At 50.5% G+C, this 21,986-nt stretch overlaps 8 protein-coding genes across 8 annotated transcripts; 6 read left to right on the forward strand and 2 right to left on the reverse strand.

Moving 5' to 3' along the window:
- Positions 1-2: 2 nt before the first annotated feature.
- Positions 3-1,848, forward strand: STEHIDRAFT_87038 (uncharacterized protein). The gene is made up of 2 exons (XM_007310165.1): positions 3-746; positions 809-1,848. The coding sequence occupies exons 1-2, from the start codon at positions 518-520 to the stop codon at positions 1,789-1,791; spliced, it is 1,212 nt and encodes a 403-aa protein (XP_007310227.1). The 5' UTR covers positions 3-517; the 3' UTR covers positions 1,792-1,848.
- A 251-nt stretch (positions 1,849-2,099) lies between these two features.
- Positions 2,100-4,354, reverse strand: STEHIDRAFT_135114 (initiator tRNA phosphoribosyl transferase; the record flags this gene model as incomplete). The annotated part of the gene is made up of 8 exons (XM_007310166.1): positions 2,100-2,121; positions 2,252-2,384; positions 2,478-3,147; positions 3,217-3,468; positions 3,537-3,786; positions 3,880-3,992; positions 4,094-4,134; positions 4,213-4,354. 8 exons carry the CDS (start codon positions 4,352-4,354, stop codon positions 2,100-2,102), a joined length of 1,623 nt encoding a protein of 540 aa, XP_007310228.1.
- A 325-nt stretch (positions 4,355-4,679) lies between these two features.
- Positions 4,680-6,293, forward strand: STEHIDRAFT_87046 (ER lumen protein retaining receptor). The gene is made up of 6 exons (XM_007310167.1): positions 4,680-4,880; positions 5,085-5,153; positions 5,224-5,383; positions 5,449-5,706; positions 5,804-5,899; positions 5,971-6,293. Exons 1-6 carry the CDS (start codon positions 4,859-4,861, stop codon positions 6,005-6,007), a joined length of 642 nt encoding a protein of 213 aa, XP_007310229.1. The 5' UTR covers positions 4,680-4,858; the 3' UTR covers positions 6,008-6,293.
- Positions 6,294-6,591: 298 nt separating this feature from the next.
- STEHIDRAFT_150447 (uncharacterized protein) lies at positions 6,592-9,097 on the forward strand. Its single transcript, XM_007310168.1, has 9 exons — positions 6,592-6,814; positions 7,026-7,087; positions 7,193-7,223; positions 7,309-7,419; positions 7,512-7,605; positions 7,744-7,895; positions 8,022-8,112; positions 8,195-8,297; positions 8,442-9,097. The coding sequence occupies exons 1-9, from the start codon at positions 6,713-6,715 to the stop codon at positions 8,797-8,799; spliced, it is 1,104 nt and encodes a 367-aa protein (XP_007310230.1). The 5' UTR covers positions 6,592-6,712; the 3' UTR covers positions 8,800-9,097.
- A 580-nt stretch (positions 9,098-9,677) lies between these two features.
- On the reverse strand, positions 9,678-11,254 carry STEHIDRAFT_115616 (uncharacterized protein; the record flags this gene model as incomplete). The annotated part of the gene is made up of 4 exons (XM_007310169.1): positions 9,678-10,037; positions 10,118-10,243; positions 10,324-10,622; positions 10,693-11,254. The coding sequence occupies 4 exons, from the start codon at positions 11,252-11,254 to the stop codon at positions 9,678-9,680; spliced, it is 1,347 nt and encodes a 448-aa protein (XP_007310231.1).
- A 1,762-nt stretch (positions 11,255-13,016) lies between these two features.
- Positions 13,017-13,247, forward strand: STEHIDRAFT_68018 (uncharacterized protein; the record flags this gene model as incomplete). Its single annotated transcript, XM_007309964.1, has 1 exon — positions 13,017-13,247. A coding segment is annotated over one exon (231 nt), but the record flags the coding sequence as incomplete, so codon positions are not given.
- A 490-nt stretch (positions 13,248-13,737) lies between these two features.
- On the forward strand, positions 13,738-15,521 carry STEHIDRAFT_162535 (uncharacterized protein; the record flags this gene model as incomplete). The annotated part of the gene is made up of 6 exons (XM_007310170.1): positions 13,738-13,746; positions 13,836-14,159; positions 14,232-14,516; positions 14,580-14,793; positions 14,859-15,010; positions 15,075-15,521. 6 exons carry the CDS (start codon positions 13,738-13,740, stop codon positions 15,519-15,521), a joined length of 1,431 nt encoding a protein of 476 aa, XP_007310232.1.
- A 662-nt stretch (positions 15,522-16,183) lies between these two features.
- STEHIDRAFT_142662 (FSH1-domain-containing protein) lies at positions 16,184-18,249 on the forward strand. The gene is made up of 11 exons (XM_007310171.1): positions 16,184-16,259; positions 16,357-16,378; positions 16,449-16,494; positions 16,552-16,585; positions 16,645-16,687; positions 16,768-17,021; positions 17,102-17,118; positions 17,179-17,215; positions 17,272-17,333; positions 17,411-17,601; positions 17,756-18,249. Exons 3-11 carry the CDS (start codon positions 16,460-16,462, stop codon positions 17,911-17,913), a joined length of 831 nt encoding a protein of 276 aa, XP_007310233.1. The 5' UTR covers positions 16,184-16,259; positions 16,357-16,378; positions 16,449-16,459; the 3' UTR covers positions 17,914-18,249.
- The last annotated feature ends 3,737 nt before the right edge of the window (positions 18,250-21,986 follow it).

The raw sequence follows: 21,986 nt of genomic DNA on the forward strand, positions 1-21,986 counted from the left end.
TCGCCGGCTGCACCCTGAGCGACTCGTTTAACAAGTGAAAAGTGGAAGTCAACCTCCCTTAGAGGTGACATTCAGCCCCTTTCACGTGCACAGTGCGTCCCTGCACCGGTGTTTCTGGTACGATTCGAACGAATTAGAAAGGAGTGCGTCTGTGCGTGATGGTGTCTCATCGACCCATGCAGTGTGCACTCATCGGATCATGACCGAGATTTGCTGTTCTGAGGCTTTATAAAGCTCGACCGGTCTCACATACACATTCGAGCTTGCGGTCGTGTGCTATCGTCTTTTCGCCATCCTTCGAGTGAAACTCTTGTCTTTTCTCTTTTACACCGCGTCCAGCACATCGGCCCCATCGTTCTTGCGGCCGACTGACAGAGTTGACGGGATCTACGCTTTTTTGGGTTTTCAACTACGCCGATCTTCTTCGACAGCTCGGATTCTCAACATCTTCGCATTCCCAATCTCAGAAGGAAGAGGGATCGCGTACATAAGCCGCTTCGCTCACTCAAATTTGACTATGGCGCTTCCTGTTCGGGCGTCACGCGGGCTGTCTTCTACCTTCTTACGGCGTCGGACGACATGCTCAGGCTCAGGATGTACGGATGCTGGGAAGATGGTCGGTGAATCGACGTTGGGACGGGAGTCATCGGGGAGAGGAGTGGGTACAAGAGAGACTCGGAGGTGGATGAGCGTGAGGCCAGCGGTCAATCCAGGCTCATCACAAAGTGCTATTTCGTCGAGTTCTCGTGCGTTTCCTTTCGTTTTCTATCCCTCGTCTAAGATTAATATTTATTGCGTGTGGAACCAGCCACACCACCGCGGCGTAAGAAGGTGACAATTCAGTCGTTGCATTCGATGCGAGAAAAAGGCATACCTATAACGATGCTCACCGCATACGACTACCCGACCGCCCTCGCACTTTCCACCGCCCGAATACCTCCACCCTCATCTCCATACCCCTCTTCATCTTCGTCCCCACCTATCTCTTCACCACAAATACCGCACCACCAAGCCACAATTGACATCTGCCTCGTCGGCGACTCCCTCGCACAAGTCGCTCTTGGTCTCCCATCCACAACCCTCCTCACGCTCGATGAAATGATCCACCACTGTCGAGCCGTCTCCCGCGGTCTCTCTCACCCACACTCCACCAAACCTTTCTTCCTCGCTGACCTTCCCTTCGGCACATATCAGACCTCACCAGAAGACGCGATTCGGAATGCTATCCGTCTGGTGAAGGAGGGTGGCGTGGAGGGTGTGAAGATGGAGGGTGGCGAGGAGTTGGTGGAAACGGTGAGGAGGATGACGAGTGTTGGGATTCCGGTGATGGCGCATGTGGGGTTGCTGCCGCAGAGACACGTTGCGTTGAGTGGGTATCGTGTGCAGGGGAGAGATGCGAAGTCTGCGAAGGGAATATTGGATGCCGCTCTTGCATTGGAAGAGGCAGGAGCGTTCGCGATGGTGTTGGAGGCGATTCCGACGAGGTTGGGAGAGTATATCACGAAGAGGGTGGGGGTGCCGACGATTGGGATTGGAGCGGGGAAGGGGACGAATGGACAGGTGCTAGTGTGGGACGATGCGATGGGGAGGTGGGAGGGTAAGAAGGCGAAGTTTGTGAGGAGGTTTGCACAGGTTGGGGAGAGGGAAACGGAGGGCGTAGGGGAGTATGCGAGAGCGGTGAAGGAGGGGAGTTTCCCGAGTCGAGAGGAAAGCTACGAAATGCCCGAAGAAGAATTTCAGAGGTTGTTGGCAGAGGTCGGAGAAGCTGAGGCTCAGCCTGAGTCGCGGTAGATCTGATAAGATGTTGGTCTACATAGGTCTTCGTGTTGGTAAATAGTTTAGAAGGGGTGTTGTTTATAGCGGTATCTATTTCACAGAATCTTAGCCATTTGGACTTACGAACCAAGATATCTGACTACTCTAATGACACTATGTAATTTACGCAGGAAACGCATTAATGGGCTATGTCCTCACACCCAGCTTGAAAATATTCAGTTCAATCACCTGGATGTTTATGTGATCCTCGCGCACCACACATCGCTCACGATCATTATCAGTCCACCCACCCTCCAAGGAGGGAATGTAAAGTGGAAGAGCTATCAGATTGTTCGTCTAAACATCCTTAGCATAGGCGAGATAATGGTGCGAGGCTTCATACCGTATGTAGGCCACACCGCTCGGTATAGGTGGATGTCGGAAAGTACTAGCCATCTCCAAGTCTACGCATTTGAATCAGTTTATTTTATTTTACGATATCTGACTCTGCGAGGAAAGTAAGAAGTCATTAACTCTCTTCAACGTCGTTCTGGAAGGATTAGCCTGTGGTCTCGACGCAATAATCCATTCCAGCCGTCTGCGGATGCTCTGCTTCGTCGCAGCTGTTTCTCGCAAGAAAAACAAAACAAAAACACAAAAGTCGACATCAATATCGCAATTCCATCCCATTCTCATAAGGAAGGCAGAGATGATAGACTCACCTGTACCAATACGTCCACCAACCAAACCGTCCGACTCAGCGCCTCGATACCGCCCCTCGTCATCAAACAAGATCTGCAACGCCGCTACCGCCACACCCACGCTCGCGTCTTTGCCCGATTCGCAGGCGATACAGACGTCCCGACCTCGATATACTCCTTCCTCTTCCCCCTGTTGTCGTCGGTCTTGTGCGAGATGGGACGAAATGAAGTCAAGAGATTGCGGGAGAACGCTGTGGAGGAAAGAGTGTTGGCCTTTTTTCCCGGAGTCGAGGTAGAGGTGAAGGATCTTTGGTTGGGGTGGAGTAGAGGAACGAGATCCTAAGGTAAGATTGGTGTTGGTGGCCTGTTCAGGGAGTGGAGCTGAACTTGAAGCGGATTGGGATGAGAGGGGAGGTGGCGAGATGATGAGAAAGGCCGTATCCCGATCGCTTGGAATATCGTCGTGTGGAAGCATAGACGACGAAGACATGTCTACCGGCAGATCCTCTATAGAGCACACTAGTATCCGCCCATCTACCTTCGCGATCCGTGATGGTGGATTTTTCCTGTTACCTCTACTTGAGGACGTCGAGGCTTCGGTTACGATACGTCGTACAATCCCTTCAAGATCTTGGCGAGAAGCGTCGAGGAGGGTAGAACCGTGTTTCCAAAAGAGGTCTGGTGTTAAGCCCTACAATTCCGAAGTGACGATAGTATCACGGATCAAGCAGTATTAAGCAACGAACGCAAGTTAACTCACCATACCCCAAAGCTCGTGGTCGTCCCCTGAACCTTGAACATATGAGAACCCTTGCGATCTTCTCTCGATACCCTCCTGAACTTGTCTCGACGCAGAAACGCAGATAATCGGAATATACATTGGTGTGACACTATCGTCTGACGACAACGACGAGGATGACTGAAGAGGTACAGAGGGAAACGTTCGTGTGGCCGGTGTGATCCAAAGGGGACGTAGCGGGTACGGAATATCCGGGAGTGTATAGGAAGATGCCTATATAATTTCTTAGCTATTATAACACTTCCGGCAGACAAGAAGAAGGGAGCAGCAGAAATACTCACAGCAAGCTCCTCAGCCCACTTATCCAACCTCCCCTCGATCTGCATATGCTCCTGCGGGCTGATCACTCCAGGTGGCGTATATAGAGCTGAATCCCACATCTCGCTCGTCTGGTCTGAGCTTGCTTCACTCTGTCGATGTGAATGTCGGAGTCTGATAGCCCGATTGATTACAGCACACCAGATCGGTACCGTCTTGGACAGAGCGTCTGGTATACGCTTTCCCGCTCTCGTTGAGTCAACGAGTATCAGCCTTTCATAATGACAATGTCGCGCGTCAATATCAGGTTAGTCTGTCCAAGATAACTGTATTGGACAATAGGAGTTGTTGTGGGGAGTGTCGTACCCGTTAGTCCTCGATGCAACGGTGATGAGATGAAGATTAGGTCTCCGGAGGTTGAAGCCCCAGTTGTTGTAGTGCCCGTCGGTGGATTTGAAGTATGCTGGTTCGTTTGAGGACTAGAATTGCAAAGCGTTCTATGGCTATGTCAATGACTTGGACTGCGAGTGCGATATATGGCATTGCTCTGTCACGGTGGTAGAAGAAGACTTGAACGTACGTGTGCTGGGTTCGTGTACCAGGCGCCACATCGTAAATTTGCTATACGATGGGTGACAAAAATATAAGTTGAGTTGGAGCGTAAGTTTGGGTATGAGTTCAACATAGGTATGGACTGACGCAGAAATGTTAGAGTCGGATATGCCTCCCGCACGCTCTCAACGAAGGCAATGTCCTCCTGTATCGAGTGGATACGATTGTAGATGTCGAGAGATTCCTTTCGTAGATATTCGAGTGCTTCTGCGTGAATGTTCAAAGGCATTGGAGTTTACTTAGAAAGATAGCAGGGCAGTGAAGAAGTTTCTTGTAACCAAGTTCGATCGTATAACGGCGATGTGGCCAAGCTTCGCCTCGGCTGCACGAAAAACTAAGAAGCCCCAGCTGCAAGTCTTCGTATATTCCACAGAGCCTTATTATGCAGAACTAGCACGGAGAAACACAGCGAATAATCTGCCGAAGAAACAGCTCGAAGATGACGGTACGAAAGCAAGACAGACAGGTGCCACAGTGGCGTCCCGCGAGCCAAACAGAGTGAAACACGCAACAGGCGCTGTTCTCGACCACCACGTACACGTCGACGCGCCGTCATCGACTTCCTGCAACCGTGCACGCTCGCTCCTCGTCGACCGACACGTCCTCCTCGCACCCTTCCCCCACCGTCATACGCCCCACACCGCTGTCGACGAACGCGACAAAGCGAAACGAAACCGTGCTTGACGTTTTGACGAACGACTTTGCTCGCAAAAAGTAGCGAAGGGTTGACGAGATGAATATTTTCCGGCTTTTCGGTGCGTTTGGGTCATGTTTGTATATAGTTGATGCCAAGCATTGTGTTGATTTTGGGTTGGTTTTTTGGAATGGTCGTGGTGCATGTGCTATACGATGACGTTTGGTTTTGTGCGCATGCGTGGACGCGTTATGGGTGAATGGCACGGATTGGTCGGAATGGGTTCGACTGGGTTGACTGGGTACCGGGCGTGCACGACGGACAGGCGACTTGTCGCATCTTGCATCTATATTCATCCTCTTGCACAAGATTCAAACCACCAGGTCATGTCGCGGTATGCCTTCCTCGAATTCTGCGTTTGTCCTGTTCGCTGACTGGCAGGGATTTTACGCGGTCGAATATAGGTATCTCGTTTAAGACGCAAGCGCTCTATGTCGCCGTCTTCGTCACTCGCTATCTCGACATCCTCTGGGGAGAGTGGGTCTCGTTGTATAACTTCCTCATGAAGATTTTCTTCATCGGGAGCAGCTGTTATATTTTGTACCTCATGAAATTCAAGTACCGGTGCGTATGCGCAACTCCACCACATATCATCGTACTCTGACCATCTCTACTATTCTTATACATAGACCAACCAACGACCCCTCTATCGACACCTTCCGCATCGAGTATCTCCTCGGTCCCTCTGCCGTCCTCGCCCTCATCTTCAACTACTCCTTCTCCCCGACGGAGGTCCTCTGGTCATTCTCCATCTTCCTCGAATCCGTCGCCATCCTCCCGCAGCTCTTCATGCTCCAACGTACAGGCGAAGCAGAGACAATCACGACGCATTATCTGGCGGCGTTGGGCGCGTATAGGGGGTTGTACTTGCCGAATTGGATTTACCGGTGAGCATTACGCGTTCACGTTGACCGCATCTGTGCTTTGGTGCAAGACGTAAGGGTGAAGAGAGAATGGGACTGATCGGTCGCGGTGGCTCTATAGGTACTTCTCGGAAGGGTTGGTCGACCCGATAGCTGTCACAGCTGGCCTGGTCCAAACGGGTCTCTACCTCGACTTTTTCTATGTCTACTTCACGAAGTACGTTCCTCTTGTTCCCCTTCCCCTTTTCACCAGAACCAGCTGCTCACCGAGTTTGTAACGTGACACAGAGTTCTCCAAGGTCAAAAGTTCGAGCTTCCAGCATAATACGATCACCACAGCAGACTTCTCTGTCTCGGTGGCGTTCATGCCCACAAAACTACTTTACCAGCCTCCCAGTCAGTCGACGGACGATGTGCGGAAGGTATCACTTGGTGGTATGTAGTTTGTTGGTACGGCGATTCGAGGTTGTACATGAATGTGAGATTGTGTCCGTCATGGCTGGCTGGTTAGTAGAGAGAGACAGGGATACGTTACAAGGACTATTTATAAGTTCGGAGGGTCACTGTGTGATATTCGATGAACTAGAACCAGAATCTAAAACCGAACGAACTAATGGACATATGAGAACTGAACAATTGTCTGCTGTTTAGTGAGCTTATATTAGGTGCATTGTTCTTGGTACAATCCTGCGTGCGAATTTGGTTCTGTACCCAGGTAAGACTGACTGAACTCTGCTTTCCACTGTAAGCATTCGGTGGGCATCAGTCGTCCAAAACTGATTTCGGTACTATTGGTGTTGGAAGTGTGGTGGGCCACAACGCCACCTAGCGCAAGTAAGCGCGTACGTGTCGAACGAGCGCGTCTCCGACTCGCGTCAAAGTTTCCAGTCTGCAACTTCAGCTCCGTTTCCCGCTCCGTCTTTGCTCATTCCTCTAGGCCTCACCATTCTTCAGGCCTCTACTATTTCTTCTCCGTTAAGCCACAAAAACTCCGGTCCATCAGTCGAAAGAAGAGGGACGAGAGCGCACTATGCTCGCGTGCCGGGCGCTTTACTTTTTGCTGGCGTTGGTTACGGTGGGCGTGTTGGCGATTGACGAGAATACGCGAATAGCGAATCGGACGATTGAGAGGGTGAGCGTTGCACCTTTCTATTTGTTTTGCGCTTGAAAAGTGGAGATTTGGGTTGGTTTGGGTCGATAAATAAAGACTGAATGGGGAGAAGAGTGGCTGGTGAAGGCGTGGGTAGGTTCGTTAGGCCGGGGAAGGGTGGTTTGAGATACGCGAGCGTTTGACGATGCAAGAGAATGCAAGGAATTATTGAGCTGACTTCTTATTTCTTCAGACGGTCCAACTCCGCACACATTCGCTATACGCACCATACATTGACCAAGACCTTCAAAACCGGTACGTTTCACCCATCCCACGGCGTCCCACCTCACTTTCTTCATCTATCCTTTGAGAGCTTTGCACAGAGGACTGACTACAGTATCCCTTGTTTTGTTCTGGTAGATGGTGGGACTTCGGTGCAGATGCTTATGTCGTACGTAGCTCCGTTATCACCTCCGCTTCTTTTGGCTGTAGAAGACAGTACATATCCGACGTGACTTAACTAAACCCCGACATAGAACACGAACAAGCACGTCCGCCTCACCCGGAATAAGCAGTCATTAATGGGCTGGTTATGGTCCCGTCTGCCTATCACCGCTTCGAACTACATCATCGAGATCGAGTTCAAGGTATGTTTATACCTTATCCTTCCTCCCCCAACGACATCCCGTCAGCATGAAAGAGTTTTGGTACTGACTGCGTGTTGGATTCGGTCGCATAGATTTCAGGAGAGTCAACACATCTGTTCGGTGACGGAATGGCGATATGGTTGACGAAGGACAGGGCACAGCCGGGGCCTATATTCGGTAGCATCGGTGCGTACTGCTCCTTTCCTTCTCTTTCCCTCTCTCTCTTACCCTTCTCCCACTCCCTTCCGTCCCTTCCATGTACCCCCACCCCGATATTTGCGCAAAATCGGTCTCCTATGGAATGTTATTGAATGGGTGATGTAGACAAGTTCAACGGCCTAGCCATCTTCCTCGACACGTACGCGAACGGACGACACAATTATGATTTCCCGAGGATCGTGGCGATGATGGGGGATGGGCAGACGAGTTATGATCAGGCGCATGATGGGGATGAGACAAATATCGCTGCGTGCTCGGTACGTGTATCGTTTGGCTACTTTCGTTTCCCATCGTTGTTGCATCCGCTGCGCCGCATGTGGTGGAATCTCAGTGGCCTCTGAACGACACGCGAATGAGGCTGACGTGTTTGAATGTACTCTCAGGCAAAGTATCGTCGGACGAACGTCGCCACGAAGCTTAAAATCACGTATGCTAAGGATTCGGTTCTGGATGTGAAGATTCAGTATCAAGGATGTGAGTCCTCTTTGCATTAACATATTTTCCATTCTTAAGATCAAGAGAGTCCGTTTGTGCTGATGGGTTCGCTTCGTAATAGGGGATCAATGGGACGACTGTTTCACCGTCAAAGGCGTTTCAATACCCGCGAACCCATACCTCGGTTTCTCAGCAATGACGGGCGACGTCAGTGATGCGCACGAGTACGTCCCATTACGTCCCTCTTCCTTCATGATGTTTTTCGGCAGCTAACCAACGCCATTCTACGCCACACTACACTACACTACACGACCACACCGCACCCTCCAAAAAAAAACACGAAAACGGAACCATCCCCACCAACACAGCATAATCTCCGTCTCATCCTACTCCGCCGTGCTCTCCCAGCCCGACGCTCAGCGCGACAAACACCGCTCCGACCCGTCCTCCCTCTCATCCTCCTTCTCATCCTTCTTCTCCACCCTATTCAAACTCGCGCTCTTCGTCGGCGTCTGTGCCGGGGCTTGGTATGGCTGGATGACTTATGGGCGGAAGAGGTTTGGAGGCGGTGGGGGTGGTGGATTTGGTGGAGTGGGTGGTGGTGGGATGGGTGGGTTGAGCGGTGGGAGGGGAGGGTTTGGGGGGTTGGGTGAGATGGGGAGGGGGCTGGGGAATGGGCTGGGGAGTGCGGCGGGTGGGCTTTGGCAGGATCCGAAGAGGTTTTAGGGGCAGCTAGTGAGTGATTCTTTGGTATGGAGGGCGGGTGAATGTACCTTGAGAGGGCGGATATGCAGGAGGCTGTGACGTGGGTGTAACATAATGTCCTTGTCGCTGTCGATTAGTGCTGGTACCGTGACTGAGGGGTCCAGCCTTACACAACACCGTAGATAAGTTACTCTGAGTGCGGTGACGTTGACGAAGTACATACATAGTGCTCCTTGTGACGACGATGAAACTTACGGACGGATTTTCGGATGTGAGCACCGAGTCTCGTTTGGTGGATAATTATTTGATTTGATTTCTTTCCTGCTCGCTTTCTTTCATCGATCTTTCGTCCATTGGTACATCTGCTGCATCCGCACAGATCCGCACCGGACGTATGCGCATAATGGAGCGCGACAAAGGGAATGAAAAAAGGATTTTTTCGAAGTGATACCAGTAACAAAGAAATGAGGTAAGGTACGAGAATATGAAGTGTCCGTGCAATTGGAGCCAACGAAAATGAAAACAAAGAAGAATAAGTGGAGAAGGAGACTCGAAGAGTAGCGGATGATGAGGTTAAAGCAGCTTAGATCTAGTGGTATGCAGTCGGCAGGCCATGATAGCGCAGGCAGATGATTCATACAAATACAGAAAGAGGACTCGGAGAGCACGTACAGCACGGCGAAGCAATATACAGCAGAAAGCTGAGCGAGACAGAGTCCCCATTGTGTTTAAACTAAAGAACGAAATGTAGGAAAGAAAGGACGGAGGCCTGTTGCCCTCCCGAAGCTACCACAATCAAATACGGCACAACGCCTCTCATCGACGAACCAACAACACGACGAATGGAAACAACAACACCAACAACAGCAGAAACACCATCGTACACAATGGCAAAACAATCACGTAAAACTAAACCGACTCTTCGTCAAGGCCCTCTGTATCGACCACCTCCCCGCCTTCGCCGTAACCGGCCCCGGTGGTGCTTGCTGCATCGCCATATTTCCCTGCCCAATATCCAAGCCCTTCTCGCCGTTTGGCCATACTGCGTCCCCAGTCCCGCCGCTGGGGTCATTGGGGTTCGGGATCAGCCCATCATCTTCGTAGACTGATTGGAGGATCCATGATTCGGGACGATCGCGGTTGAAGGGAGCGCGGAAGATGCGATTTTGGATGAGTGCGAGGAGGGGGATTAGGGCGCAGGTGACGGCGATTATGATCTGGCTGGAGATTGCGGGATGGTAGCCATTTGTGATAGTGTCCTGCAATAGATGAAGAATTGAGAGTCGAACGCAATTAATACGAGTAGGAAGAAGTTTGGGTAAAGTCGAGGAGTACGTACAGCGAGATGGGCAGTGTTGCGATCGAAGAGAAAGCGAAGGCCACGACTCCAGCCATCCAGGTCATTGATGATGAGGTCTATCCCTAGGCCGGTTAGGAATGTTCCAACGCTTGCTGAGCTTAAAAGCTATCCGCCGTAAAATGATAGCCAAAGCAAATCAACATTCAGCATTCATCCCGTACAACTCAAATGAAGAAAGCACTCACGATTCCGATCCTCTGCCGTATCATCACACCTGCCCCACCAACCGCCGCGAAAACCAAAACGATTATCCAGTTCACGAAGTAAAATTCTCTACTGGAGACCAACAGCCCGTCCTTGACTATGACTATCCGCAGACCGAAAGCTATGCCACCAATAACGCCTAGAAGGGCCACGCCACCGACGCGCATGAAGGAGAAAAGGCCAAGTCCGAAGCCGAAGAGGACGAAACCGAGGACGATGAGTGTGAGAGGTAGATCAGAAATGCCAGAGGCGGAGAGTGTGTTTATCAGGGCGGCCCATGCTATTGAAGCACCATAAGATGGTGTGTTAAGATCACGGAGGATGTGGGGTCAGTGAAATACAGAACGTACAAGCCATGCCCAATGCAAGTCCTACCGCACTTCCAACTGTGAATCTCCATCCTCTGATACCTGCGAGTGCCATAGGCACCCCGAACGTAAAAGAAAACACTAGCCAGATAATTGTCGGTACGGAGCCCCAGAGACCTGTTCCGCTGCCATCAGAGGCAGATGATTGGGCGATCGATTGGAGCGTAGAAGAGTCGAAGACACTGGTTACAGTGCCGTTAGAAGATTGCTCGAACTGAACCGAGCGAGCGAGAAGGTGGGCGCTGTGGCGACGCGAAGAGGAGCGCGAAGAATCTGCGCTTGACCCGACTTCTGCTTTCGAAGGCGAAGGATCGGAAGAGCTCGCTGGGGTTTGGGAAATGGTGTCGCGGATGTCGTTGGCGATGCTCGACCTGGAGGTATGCCGGGACCTGGTGATCAAGGCACGATAGATTTCGAGGGAAGGTGTTGTCACGGCCGTGAGAATGTCATTAAAACAGAAACTGTGACGAGGCTGGGGGTAAGGGTATGGCGGCAGAGACGGTGAAGCTACTGGTGCTGCTTGAGCTGAGGAAAGGCAGAACATGAATGTGATGATGAAGAGTATGCATGAGTGCACACTCGATCGTGACGCCATATATGAGTCGACGCCAGGATGAATTTGGAGAGGATTACCGGCGGCGAAGGTGTAGGTGGTAGTGCGTCCGATGCAGGAGGCGAATGTAAAGAGGGTGAATGGGATCCAGCCTTGGAGACCCTCGGGAAATATGCGTGTTTGTGGGTTGTATGAGCAGTAATGACCGTCAAGTCGAACCAGCAAGTTTGAGCTGGATTACTGCAGCACTGGGACGAGGAAAAGAGCGAAAGATCTGCTTAGATGTGCTGATCAGTAGGACAGAGCGGACGATGATACGGAATGGAGAGAGAGCGGTGGCAACAAAAGACAGACGATAACGAATGGAGTGTAGGAAAGAGGGTGCTGGTGAGGAATGAAACGCAGGCGGCCCGCGAGGCTGCGAAGGGATACGAGTTAGAGACTCCGTTCCTATCAATAGCGCATGCGCATTGCTCAGTGATATTCTGGGTTGCGACCGTACGACAATTCCCGCCCGACGACGGCTATTCGACAGTTCCAGTCAATGCAGACAGGATGATTGCGACGTAATGAGGTATATATGAACTGGTATGAATGCAGATTCAAAGCGATAGCAGAGCGGTGATTGGACAGATGGAACAAGCTAGATATCGTTATGAGCGACCAGCGTCTCGACCTTACCAGGCGCAGTTGTTCGGTGCCCCTGCAATTACACAGGCAGAAAAGGGGTTGGGAACAGGAAGACGCCTTGTCGGGGACGTTGACAGGGCCAACTGTTGCACGATGACAGGAACGGTTCGTCGCCGAAGCAAGACTTTTGTTTCCAAGATGGAAGGAAAGTTGTCGCGGCTTGTCGCTGCAAATGCCATGGCAACGCGTCGCGTCGGGCACGTGCTGCAGGGAATGATTGCACCAGGGCTTTCCCTGGATGCTACCATCCACGGGTTTTGACGGATGTGAATCCGTGAGAACGCATCCGGCATCCGTCTGGATGCCATCCGCGCTGAACTGTGCGGATGATGGGCTTCTCGGAGATGGCGGGGTCGTGATCCGTCCAAAAGGCGGACGTGACTTTGACGCGTCGAGAACGCGTCGCGAATTGGTGGCGCGTCGGTGGCGCGTGTTTTGCTCCTGACCGCTTTGTACCTGTATAGCACGCATACCACTGTAACTTAGCTTCATCATAACTCGCTCTTCATGCTTTCATGCTACCCTCGTCTAGCCAACAAGCTGCCTCCCTCAGTAATTCCCTTAGCTCTGCTCAACCAAACACAAACTCTTCTGTCCCTTCCGGGCAAGTCTTGACTAGAAGTGCTAGCGATACCAATGCACCGGCACCATCATCCAGGGCTCCTCCTGCAAAGAAAACGAAAGCATCAGGAGGGAAGGATAGATGGTTTTGGAGTACATCCGAGTTGTGGGGAGAGGATGAACGGAATATTCTTGGTGTGTGGCCCAAGGTTTTCTTTTTTTTGCTTGAGGTGTGACGGGTCTCGTAGAGGATTGGGCCGACCATTTCACGAACCCACAAGAGCACTACAATGTCACACTCTCAAAAGACGCAGAACGGAGCCCACATGAAGTTGTTGCTGTCTTTAAGTGTAGGCTCAGCGATACGAAGCACAAAACGGTCTACCGGACACGAGAAGACTTCAAGTCTGGTAACACCAACCTGCATAAGTCAGCAAGAACATGCGAGAAGCGTAACGCGAGTGCTCTTCAGCTTCTGTCTGTGTCTCGGTCTGGCACGGCTCCTACTGTCTACTCGGAGGCTATGCATAGGGTCATCATTGTTCTACGCTGCGCCTGCTCGAAACGATCGTTCAATCATTTGAAGGATCCTTGGTACCTCAGGGAAGTCGAGCTTCTACGACCTGGAACACAGCTTCCGGCTCCTCAGACTAGTCAACGTGATCTCTTGATCCTACACGAAGCATTCATTCCTCGGTTTACCGCATACTTTGAGGTCGGCATTCTAATCTGAGCTCCCCTCCTTGGCGGACTTTCACACTTGCTCAGACTAGGGACCGAAATGTACACCTCGCTACTGACGGCTGGGCATCACCTATCAACATATCTGAGCTTGGTCTGATCATTACCTGGGAAGAGCATGGTGTGATGTACCGAGCACTCGTTGAGATGATTAGGTTTGCCGCTCCGCTTTCCGTCGCTCCTCACGTATGGGTCTAAATTACACGCATATATTAGGATCGATGACCGACACACGGGCGAATATCTAGCTAAGAAGATCGCTGAAAGCTTAACTCGACACGGTATTGCAAAATATGTACGTTTCCATCGTGTCTTCATTTTGTCTTACCATTGACACGCTGCTCACCGGCTATAAGGTGCATGTTCTTACAATGGACAACGCATCAAATTGTAATACAACGGCGACCGAGCTTGCAAAGCTTATTCCCACATTCCAAGGGAAACCGGCTCGAGGACGATGCTTTCTACACAGCGTCCAACTCATGGCGAAGGTACGTCTATTTTAGCTATCATACATGCGCATACATCGACATACAATCACACGCTCATTGCTCTATCACCCTCCCTTCGTATTTATAAGGCTCTGATCGATTTCTTCGACAAGAAATACAGGAAGAAGAAGAAAGTCACCGTTGAGACCAATCGTTCAAGCGCTGCCACCATGGATCTTGTCGTCGAGGATGGTGAGGATTATGAAGGCGAAGACGCTGACCTTGCAGACATCCTTGCTGCTTCTGAGACTCCACAGGAGAGGGCTATCCGCGAAGCGGCTGACGTTGGCCAATCTGCTGTGGATGATCATGCCGTTAGCATGACTCGTGCCCGCGCTGTTCGAGACATGGCAGCTCAAGGGGTCGTTATATCTGCTGCACAGCAGCAATCTGCTATCAAGATTTTTCCTAAAGTAAGCCAAGACGATTCTTGACGCTTTAATCCCTCTGGCTACTAGTGCTAACGCATATATTCATGGTTTTAGATCAGTGGACTCGCAATTAAGATTCGCGACTCCGGCCCTATACGTCACATATGGGACAAGACTGTTGTCGAACACCCTCCAAATCCAAAGTATGGCGCCCAGCTTAAGTATCCCGCTCGACGAAACACTACACGCTGGGATTCGGAGTTTGACTGCCTCACCTCGAGTCGTGCCTTCGCCGATGCATCGAAAGCCATCACGTCAAATAAAGACCTCAAGCTTCAAACTTTCAAGTTAACTGTAGAGCAAAACAACCTCGCTAACGATCTCCATGACATGCTTTCGGTTTGACCTCCTCTCTGTCGAGATTTTCCATGACCGTGACTTATCGCAATCAATTCTCTCTAGGCCTTCAAGACTATCACTTCACTCTTCCAATCTGGTGCGACGCTCATCATTGAGGTCCTGCCGGCATTCCATGATCTTGACGTACGACTTAAGATGATGGCCAACGACGTGACCCTTGCTCCTGTCTGCCGTGTCGCTGCTTACGCCGCTCATCTCCAATGTGACAAGTACTATGACCTGTTCAGTGAGTGTGAAGCGGTTGCTTTTTGCATCGGTATGTTTCATGATTGTTCTTCATGTGTTGAACGTGGCTGGCTCAGTAACCTTTACCTCACATAGCCTGCTGTCCAGACAGAAAGCTACAGTGGTTCCGCGATCGTGGCTGGAATGAAGTACAAATCGCAAAGCTTCGCCAAGATATCATCGATCGGTTTAGGTCCTGTTACAGAACAACGCCTCCTACCTTGCCAGCCGAAACTATCACTAGTACAGTACGTTGAAGATTCATAGCCACCTTTGCTCAGTGTGATCAAACGCTCATTCACGACTCCACAGAGTGGTGCGGATCGATGGGCTCCGCCTCAGCGCACTCCCATTTTCCATGACCCCAACAACATTGAAACCTATTTAGATGCCGACCCTATTCCGACACTTGTAGACCAGACCGTCCTACAGTACTGGGATTGCCGTCTCCAGAGGACACCAGACGTTGCTCGCTTCTGCCTATCGTATATCTCTGCGCCAGGCAAGTCCTTCAGTCTGTCTTCGTCTACCCTTGGGATTTTATCTCAACCACTTTACTTTACAGCTACTTCTGTTGAGCCTGAGCGTACATTTTCGAAGGGACGCAACCAGATTGACTGGAATCAACAGAGTATGGGTCAGGATACGTTCAACCCTCGGATGGTCATGGAATCTTGGGCGGATGCACCGTGGTTTGATCTCAATATTGCAGCACGAGTTCTTGAAGAGAATTGTAGACCCTTGAGGTCAAAAACATAGTATTCGTGTAGTGGCTTTCCATTGGAATTTTTTCGGATTACAGTTGTCCATACGAACTCGTGAAACTCGAGCCTCAACTCAGCCTTAAGTTCTGACTAATGTTAAAGGTAAGTTTGAGTATATACCATCGATACAATTCGACTCTTTTACACCTTTTCCTCCATCCTGTACAATAAAATTGGAGTTTCCGTCAATGGCGGCCGAAAAATCCTAGGGGGAGGGCCCAGTGGCACCAACCTCGCCACCTCTGCGACCCGTTCGGCAGTCCCCGAGGTCCGTTGTTTCACACATATTACTCATTATAATCTTCGCCCAGCTACTTTTGCGAATGGTGGATGTTCTATATACTAAAATATGCTATCGTAATACATATTAATATGCTGAACTACTCGAGAGGCCGCGTAACCTAGAGAAAAATACATATACCAACTGTCATCCGCGCAGATGTCATCCGTGCGGATTGACCATCCGTGGATATTCTTCCCACGGATCTCTGGATGCATCCGGATGCATCCAGGGAAAGCCCTGGATTGCACGGGAGTTGGTGGCGTGGGAGTCATGTTCTTCAACAGGAGCCACGGAAAAAGCCGGAAAAGTCACCGCGTCTCGTACCGGGCGGGAAATCCATTCCAAGTTCCTTCTTGACTCGGACGTCGACGGAACGCCGCTCGCTCAAAGTTTTCAATCGCAAAAGAGGCATTGGTTTTGCTTGTTTCTACTTGCCCATCACGAATCCCTGTGAGTACTACCACCCATGACCTAGGATCTGCAATATCGTCAGACTTGCAACCTGATTTCGATTCTTGGGCCACATCCATCGGTCTCGATTGTTCAGGAACACAAGCTGCAATTTCGAGGCACATATCGATGCCGTCTCACTGGTATTCGACCATAACTGACGCGGTACCGGCTTTTATCCGTTCCTAGTGTCAATCATCATGTCCGCACCTCGCAGAGTTCTCATGCTTCACGGGTTCGTACATGTTTGACGCCACACGTATCGAGCTACTATTGATTGTCTTTCCGACAGCTACACGCAGAATGCGTCCATCTTCAGCAAACGGGTAAGCCATTCTCGAAATCGTGAAACGATGTCATTCTAGACGTCGAACCTCTCCCGTAGGTCGCCGCCCTCCGTAAATCATGTTCCAAAGACATCGAATTTGGTACGCATGTCGGCGAAATCACCAACCACCTCTTTTTCAACACCGACTCACACTGTCACTTTTCAATTCATGTGTATCAGTATTCGTTGATGCACCAGTAATCCTCTACCCCGTCGACCTCGCGAATACCTTCTCCGACCCCAATAACCCCGACACCACAAACTCACTCGCCGCATACGGGTCTGCCGAAGCCGCCGACGCGGATAAGACAGACGATCCAACGCTGACCCCGAGGGCGTGGTGGAAGACTAATTGGGACAGGACGTCAACTGATGGGCTGGAAGAGAGCATCGAGTTTTTGAAGGGGGTGTTGACGAAGGGACCGAGGTTTGATGTAAGCTCATCGTACTCTTAGCCAGAGTTTTTGTCCGTGTGGTTCTAGGATGCATGTTAACGGAGACGTATGATTCAAAGGGCATCTTTGGGTTCAGGTACGCGCATTTTGTTATTAGTATATTTTGGTGACAAATGTTTACTGAGTGACGATCTAGTCAAGGTGCAGCGATGGCTGTTATCCTCGCTACTTTGGTATAATTTTATTCTCACCATTTCCGACGAGAGGCTTGTTTAACTCTGTGTCGCAGCTAGAAAAGCCTGAGACCTATCCATCTTTCCTGGTCGATGGTCAACCACCGCATCCCCCCTTGTAAGCTTCATCTCGTTTCGTGCCGTTTTGCCTCCATTATTTTCGTAACTGATTATGTCCCTACTCCACATCCCTAGCTCATTTTGTGTATCTATCTCTGGCTTCGTTCCCCCTGGTCCCATCTGTGCCTCGCTTCTCACTCCTTCTGCACCGTATACGACACCTACATTACATGTAATGGGAAAGAACGACATCCTAGTGGTCGAAGAGAGATCGAAAGCATTATTGGAAGTGTCTGCAAAGAAGAGGGTGGAGGTGCATGACGGCGGTTTGTCCCATCTCTCTACACTTCTTATCATTATATATTCTTTTATTCGTATTTTCATATCCACATCATTTCGTCGGAATTCGTTTCTTGTTTTTCTTCTTCTCGCTCTTTGTATTTATTTATTTTTGATCACGTGCACGTGGACGCCCAACAGGTCACTTCGTACCCTCCAAAGCAAACTGGCGCAACTTCTTCAAAGCATACCTCAAACAAGCCCCCGCAGATGACGAAGTCCCGAGCCCCAGCCCTGGGCCCTCCGACTCTGCCGCCGTGACATCGTCAGGTAGCGGAACGGTTACGCCCGCGTTGTAAGGAAGTCAGAAGTTAGCGCCTGGGATTGTACTGTGGGGGGTGTTTCGTGAGGCGTGAGTGGGTTGGGTGAGATGGGTGCTATGCGATAGGTAGGGTGAAATACGAGGGGTTTGGGGTGATATTGGAGATAAGAAATGGGACATGGGAGGATTTGGATGTGGTGAGCGGCGGGTGAAGGTGAGGAGGCATGGTAGGTTCATCGGGAGCATACTCGTAAGTTACGGAACGAAGCCTACTTACACACCAACACCACACCCATCCACCCATCCATCTATCTTCCATCTATTATAGGGCATGTTTCGGGTAGATACTCGTATACTTACACTTATAGAACAGAAAAGGAAAGGCACCTTTAGAGCCGCTTTGATTGTGGAATTAACGGGGTGCTAGGAGTTGGTACATTGTTGTAGCCGATGTGGGAGATGCGCCTGTTTCTTTAGAAGTTTGGACCACCATAGACTGTAGGTATGGAAGCTATAAGCCCGAGTCTATCCGAATACAAGTCCGATCCCTGTAGGAGTCGAAATAATGACATACGAGGATGTAGAGACTCACGGGAAGACCGGGAGAAGAAGCTGATCCTTAGGCCTTGGGTCTCGGGAAAGGCAAGAAGTCGAAGTTCCTTCGTAACTGTTTCCGCTGCTGTGACGGTATGTCGGGAATGTTGGTGGGTGTTCTTGAAGCTGGCGGCACGTAGAATACGTAGGACGGTAGCAGTTGAGTACAGTGGGAAGGCGCAAACTCGTATTTGCACACTGTGATCGATGCTGGATATAGATCGCTCTGTCTGTGGCTTGCGCTTAGACTCGGCTTGGTCGTGTTTGGAACAATGCTGATGGTGGTGGGATATAGATGTATCGTTGATATACGTCAGTGTTGAGACGATGATCTTTGATGTACTTCCTGATTCTTCATGCGGTGGATTGGTGGATACAGAGACATTATTGTATGGGTGGGAGTGCCAGTAAATTGCCACAAAACATCTGATTATCTTCAACTTGACTCACTGGCCGTGGCTCTCCACAAGCTTAGAATTCTCGGATTCAAGTTCTCTGTATGCATACGAGACTCGTGAGTACGCATACGGCACGGATAAATCGCAAGCATCTGAATCAAGAAGTCTCGGATGAAATGAAAAGGCACCTCCCAGTTCATGGACATACATACGTCAGTGACGGACTCCGGTCTTGAGAAGATGATCTCCGCCACTGTAAGCCTAATGCTTCATGTGGAGATATATCCGTGAGTCGTAACTTGAATCAAAATAATCAAGATGAAGCTGGGAAATGTCTACAAAAGGGAATGTCCACGTACTTTTGCCAATAAGTGAAGGCCTATAAGCGGAACAAAGCATCGAAGAAGACTTGGGGGAAACTCCGTGCCATCCGATCGAAGAAGTTGGTCTGTGGGTATTCCTTTGAAGCCTCGAGGCTACCGACAGGCACTACTACGTCGTACTTGGATAGATGAAACTACATCCAGAGGTGCATTCATGCATGGATGGTTTCAGGGCGTGAATAATTAGCTGTGATCCTCCTTATGTGCCATTTTTGTCCTCTGCGTTTCGACTAGATCAAGTAGGGGGCGGCTTGCATTGTCAGTATTCAATGGGTTGAAATTTGATTGAAATTTGCTTCCTGAAGATCAAGAATTCAGGACGGGTGCCGCCATATGGGTGATCGACTTTTAACTTACTGTACATTTCTGCGGAATGACGATCATCGTCCCGGCCTTGGAGCTTTGAAATCTCGGCTTTTGATTGCTCCCAGTGAGAGCATGGAAGATGCGGCGTCCTACATCGTGAGACCTTGAGACCCTGCCGACGGTCGTACAGGCCACCAGCGAAATGCGACTCGGCGTATACACAGGATAAATCTGCGGCATGTCTTGAGTGAAATGAAAAAGACACCCTCCATTCCACACCTGTATCCACAAATAAAATCATGATGCCAATGACATGCATGAGACGAGTATGTATAATATTAGTATCAGAAACCCTCGCGAGAGTCAGTGTGGAGAGCATTCAGTGAAATGAACGCAGAACGCCCTACCGTGACTGCGAACACGAGGATCTCCTCTAGGTCTTCTCAACCGTCCTTCCCAGTCCCGAGTCTCGACACGTTCTTGAGTCCATATACTTCGACGCCGTTCCACGAGCAAATCCCGCTAACGCCAGCCATGGACCATTCCGAATGACAATGAGAAACTTCCACGAGACTTCGACGTCCCGCGTTCATTTCCGCTATGCTCGTTGGTTGGTAATGCTCAAGTACTGTATCCCCCTTCTCTCGTCGTGTACCTCGGTGAGATGAGATGAAGAAGTCGTCGGCGTGTTCCTTGGGGTTGAAGAGATGAACGAGGCGTGTTTCGTTGCATCCTGGATATGGGTGTGGGTATGGGTAGGGCATGGTATGACGAGATGGGGCGGGCGAGGCGAGGCGAGGCGAGGTCCTGGTGGTATATGTGAGGTGAGGCGGAAGGAACTTAAGAGGGAGGCGTGGACATTACACAGGATACGAGAGACAGGGCATGGGGAATGAAGGTTGAAGAGACGAGAAGAGGTGAGAGGGCGGGTCCCGGTGTGCGTAGTGGAGCAGCGCGCTCCTTATGTGCCCGCTAGCGCTAGCGCTAGCTCGACGTATTTGAGGAACAGTAATGGTGGAACCCGACGGCTTATGCGAAGATCGAAGGATTGGAATAGACAACGAATTATACAGCACGGGCTAAGGCCTGAACGACGCAGTAGCGCACCGGAATACCCTGCAGCTCGATGAAGAAGGCTTAGAGCTCGGAACGCCTTGGAAGTTCGAACGATCGGGGAGAAGTGGGTTAGGAAGCTCTTCATAATGCTTGCACAAAGAATGGAGAGCAAGTCTCGAGAGCTCGGACCGCCTTGGGGCTCATGAAGAAGAGGTCTCGTAACGCTTTGGAGACTAGGAGGAATGGAGAGGAAGCCTCGAGAGCGCGAACCTCCGAGTCTCTCAAGGTGTAGGCGTTAAGCGCAGGCATTGAATTAGCATGCAAGCATGTTCTCCATCTTCATCATGATCAGTGGACCTATGACGCCATCTAGACTACGCTCAGGGTTGAGAGGATTGAGCGGGCAGGGAAGAGATGTTGATATGATGGTTCGAAGGGGTTCAGAAGTCACCTAGAGTCACCAGAAGGATTAAAGGACGAGATAAAGAGGTGGTTCAGTGGTTAGTGGGTAGACTAACTCAGAAGATGCCCTAGTCATGATGGGCTCGGAGCTTCGAAGATCCCGCAATCAAGCTTCAGAGTCGACACCGTAAGGTATTCCCCTCCTTGTAGAGACTTGAGACATTGTTGTCTGAAGACTGGGTTTTGCCTCTTGGCTAGAAGGTAAGGCTGACCGTGATGAGGCCGCACAAACAGACAGACAAAACTAGACAAACTCCCCGAGGATTAGGGAGAGACTCCGGAAATGTGAACGTAAGTTGTCCGTCAGTCCATCATGATATCCGGGATGGGATCATAACAGCATCTATAGCCATGGAAAAACCAGGGGGACCATTCCCCACTACAGCGAGTCATCATGGTCCAGGAGGTACTACGGTCAAACAGACGAGACAATCTCGGAGATCTGGCAGATCCATGCAATGAAATGCTCGCCTGGTAAAGGCATGGGTCATGGACTCGTGGGTCCATGTATGTCCGGAAACATGAGCTCAGATGAGGGTATATTTGACCCTTGTACGTGGCGGATACGAGTCCGCTGGAGTCGTTATACTTAGAGGGTTCACGCTAAGATGTCCGAGTCGTGAGCAAGGATCTCGAAGAATCGGAACATGTGGTCCGTAGATGGTTAGGTTATATAAGGTTTGAAGAAGCAGGAATAGAAGACGGCAAGGTGGAAAAGGTGGGGGAGAGGGGGAAATCAGAAGCTGCTGGGTGTTTCTCGTAGAAGGGGTTGCCGGAAATGGTGAGTTCGTCGACACCATCGAACAGAGCAGGTCACCTCGTTTGAAAGGTCCGATTGAGCTCGCCGTCGCGTTGCGTGATGACCAGTGCCGTTGAACACGACGGAGAACAACGATGAGATGGAGAGAACA

This window comes from Stereum hirsutum (assembly GCF_000264905.1).
Source record: "Stereum hirsutum FP-91666 SS1 unplaced genomic scaffold STEHIscaffold_19, whole genome shotgun sequence".
In the NCBI taxonomy this organism is placed as follows: Eukaryota; Fungi; Basidiomycota; class Agaricomycetes; order Russulales; family Stereaceae; genus Stereum; species Stereum hirsutum.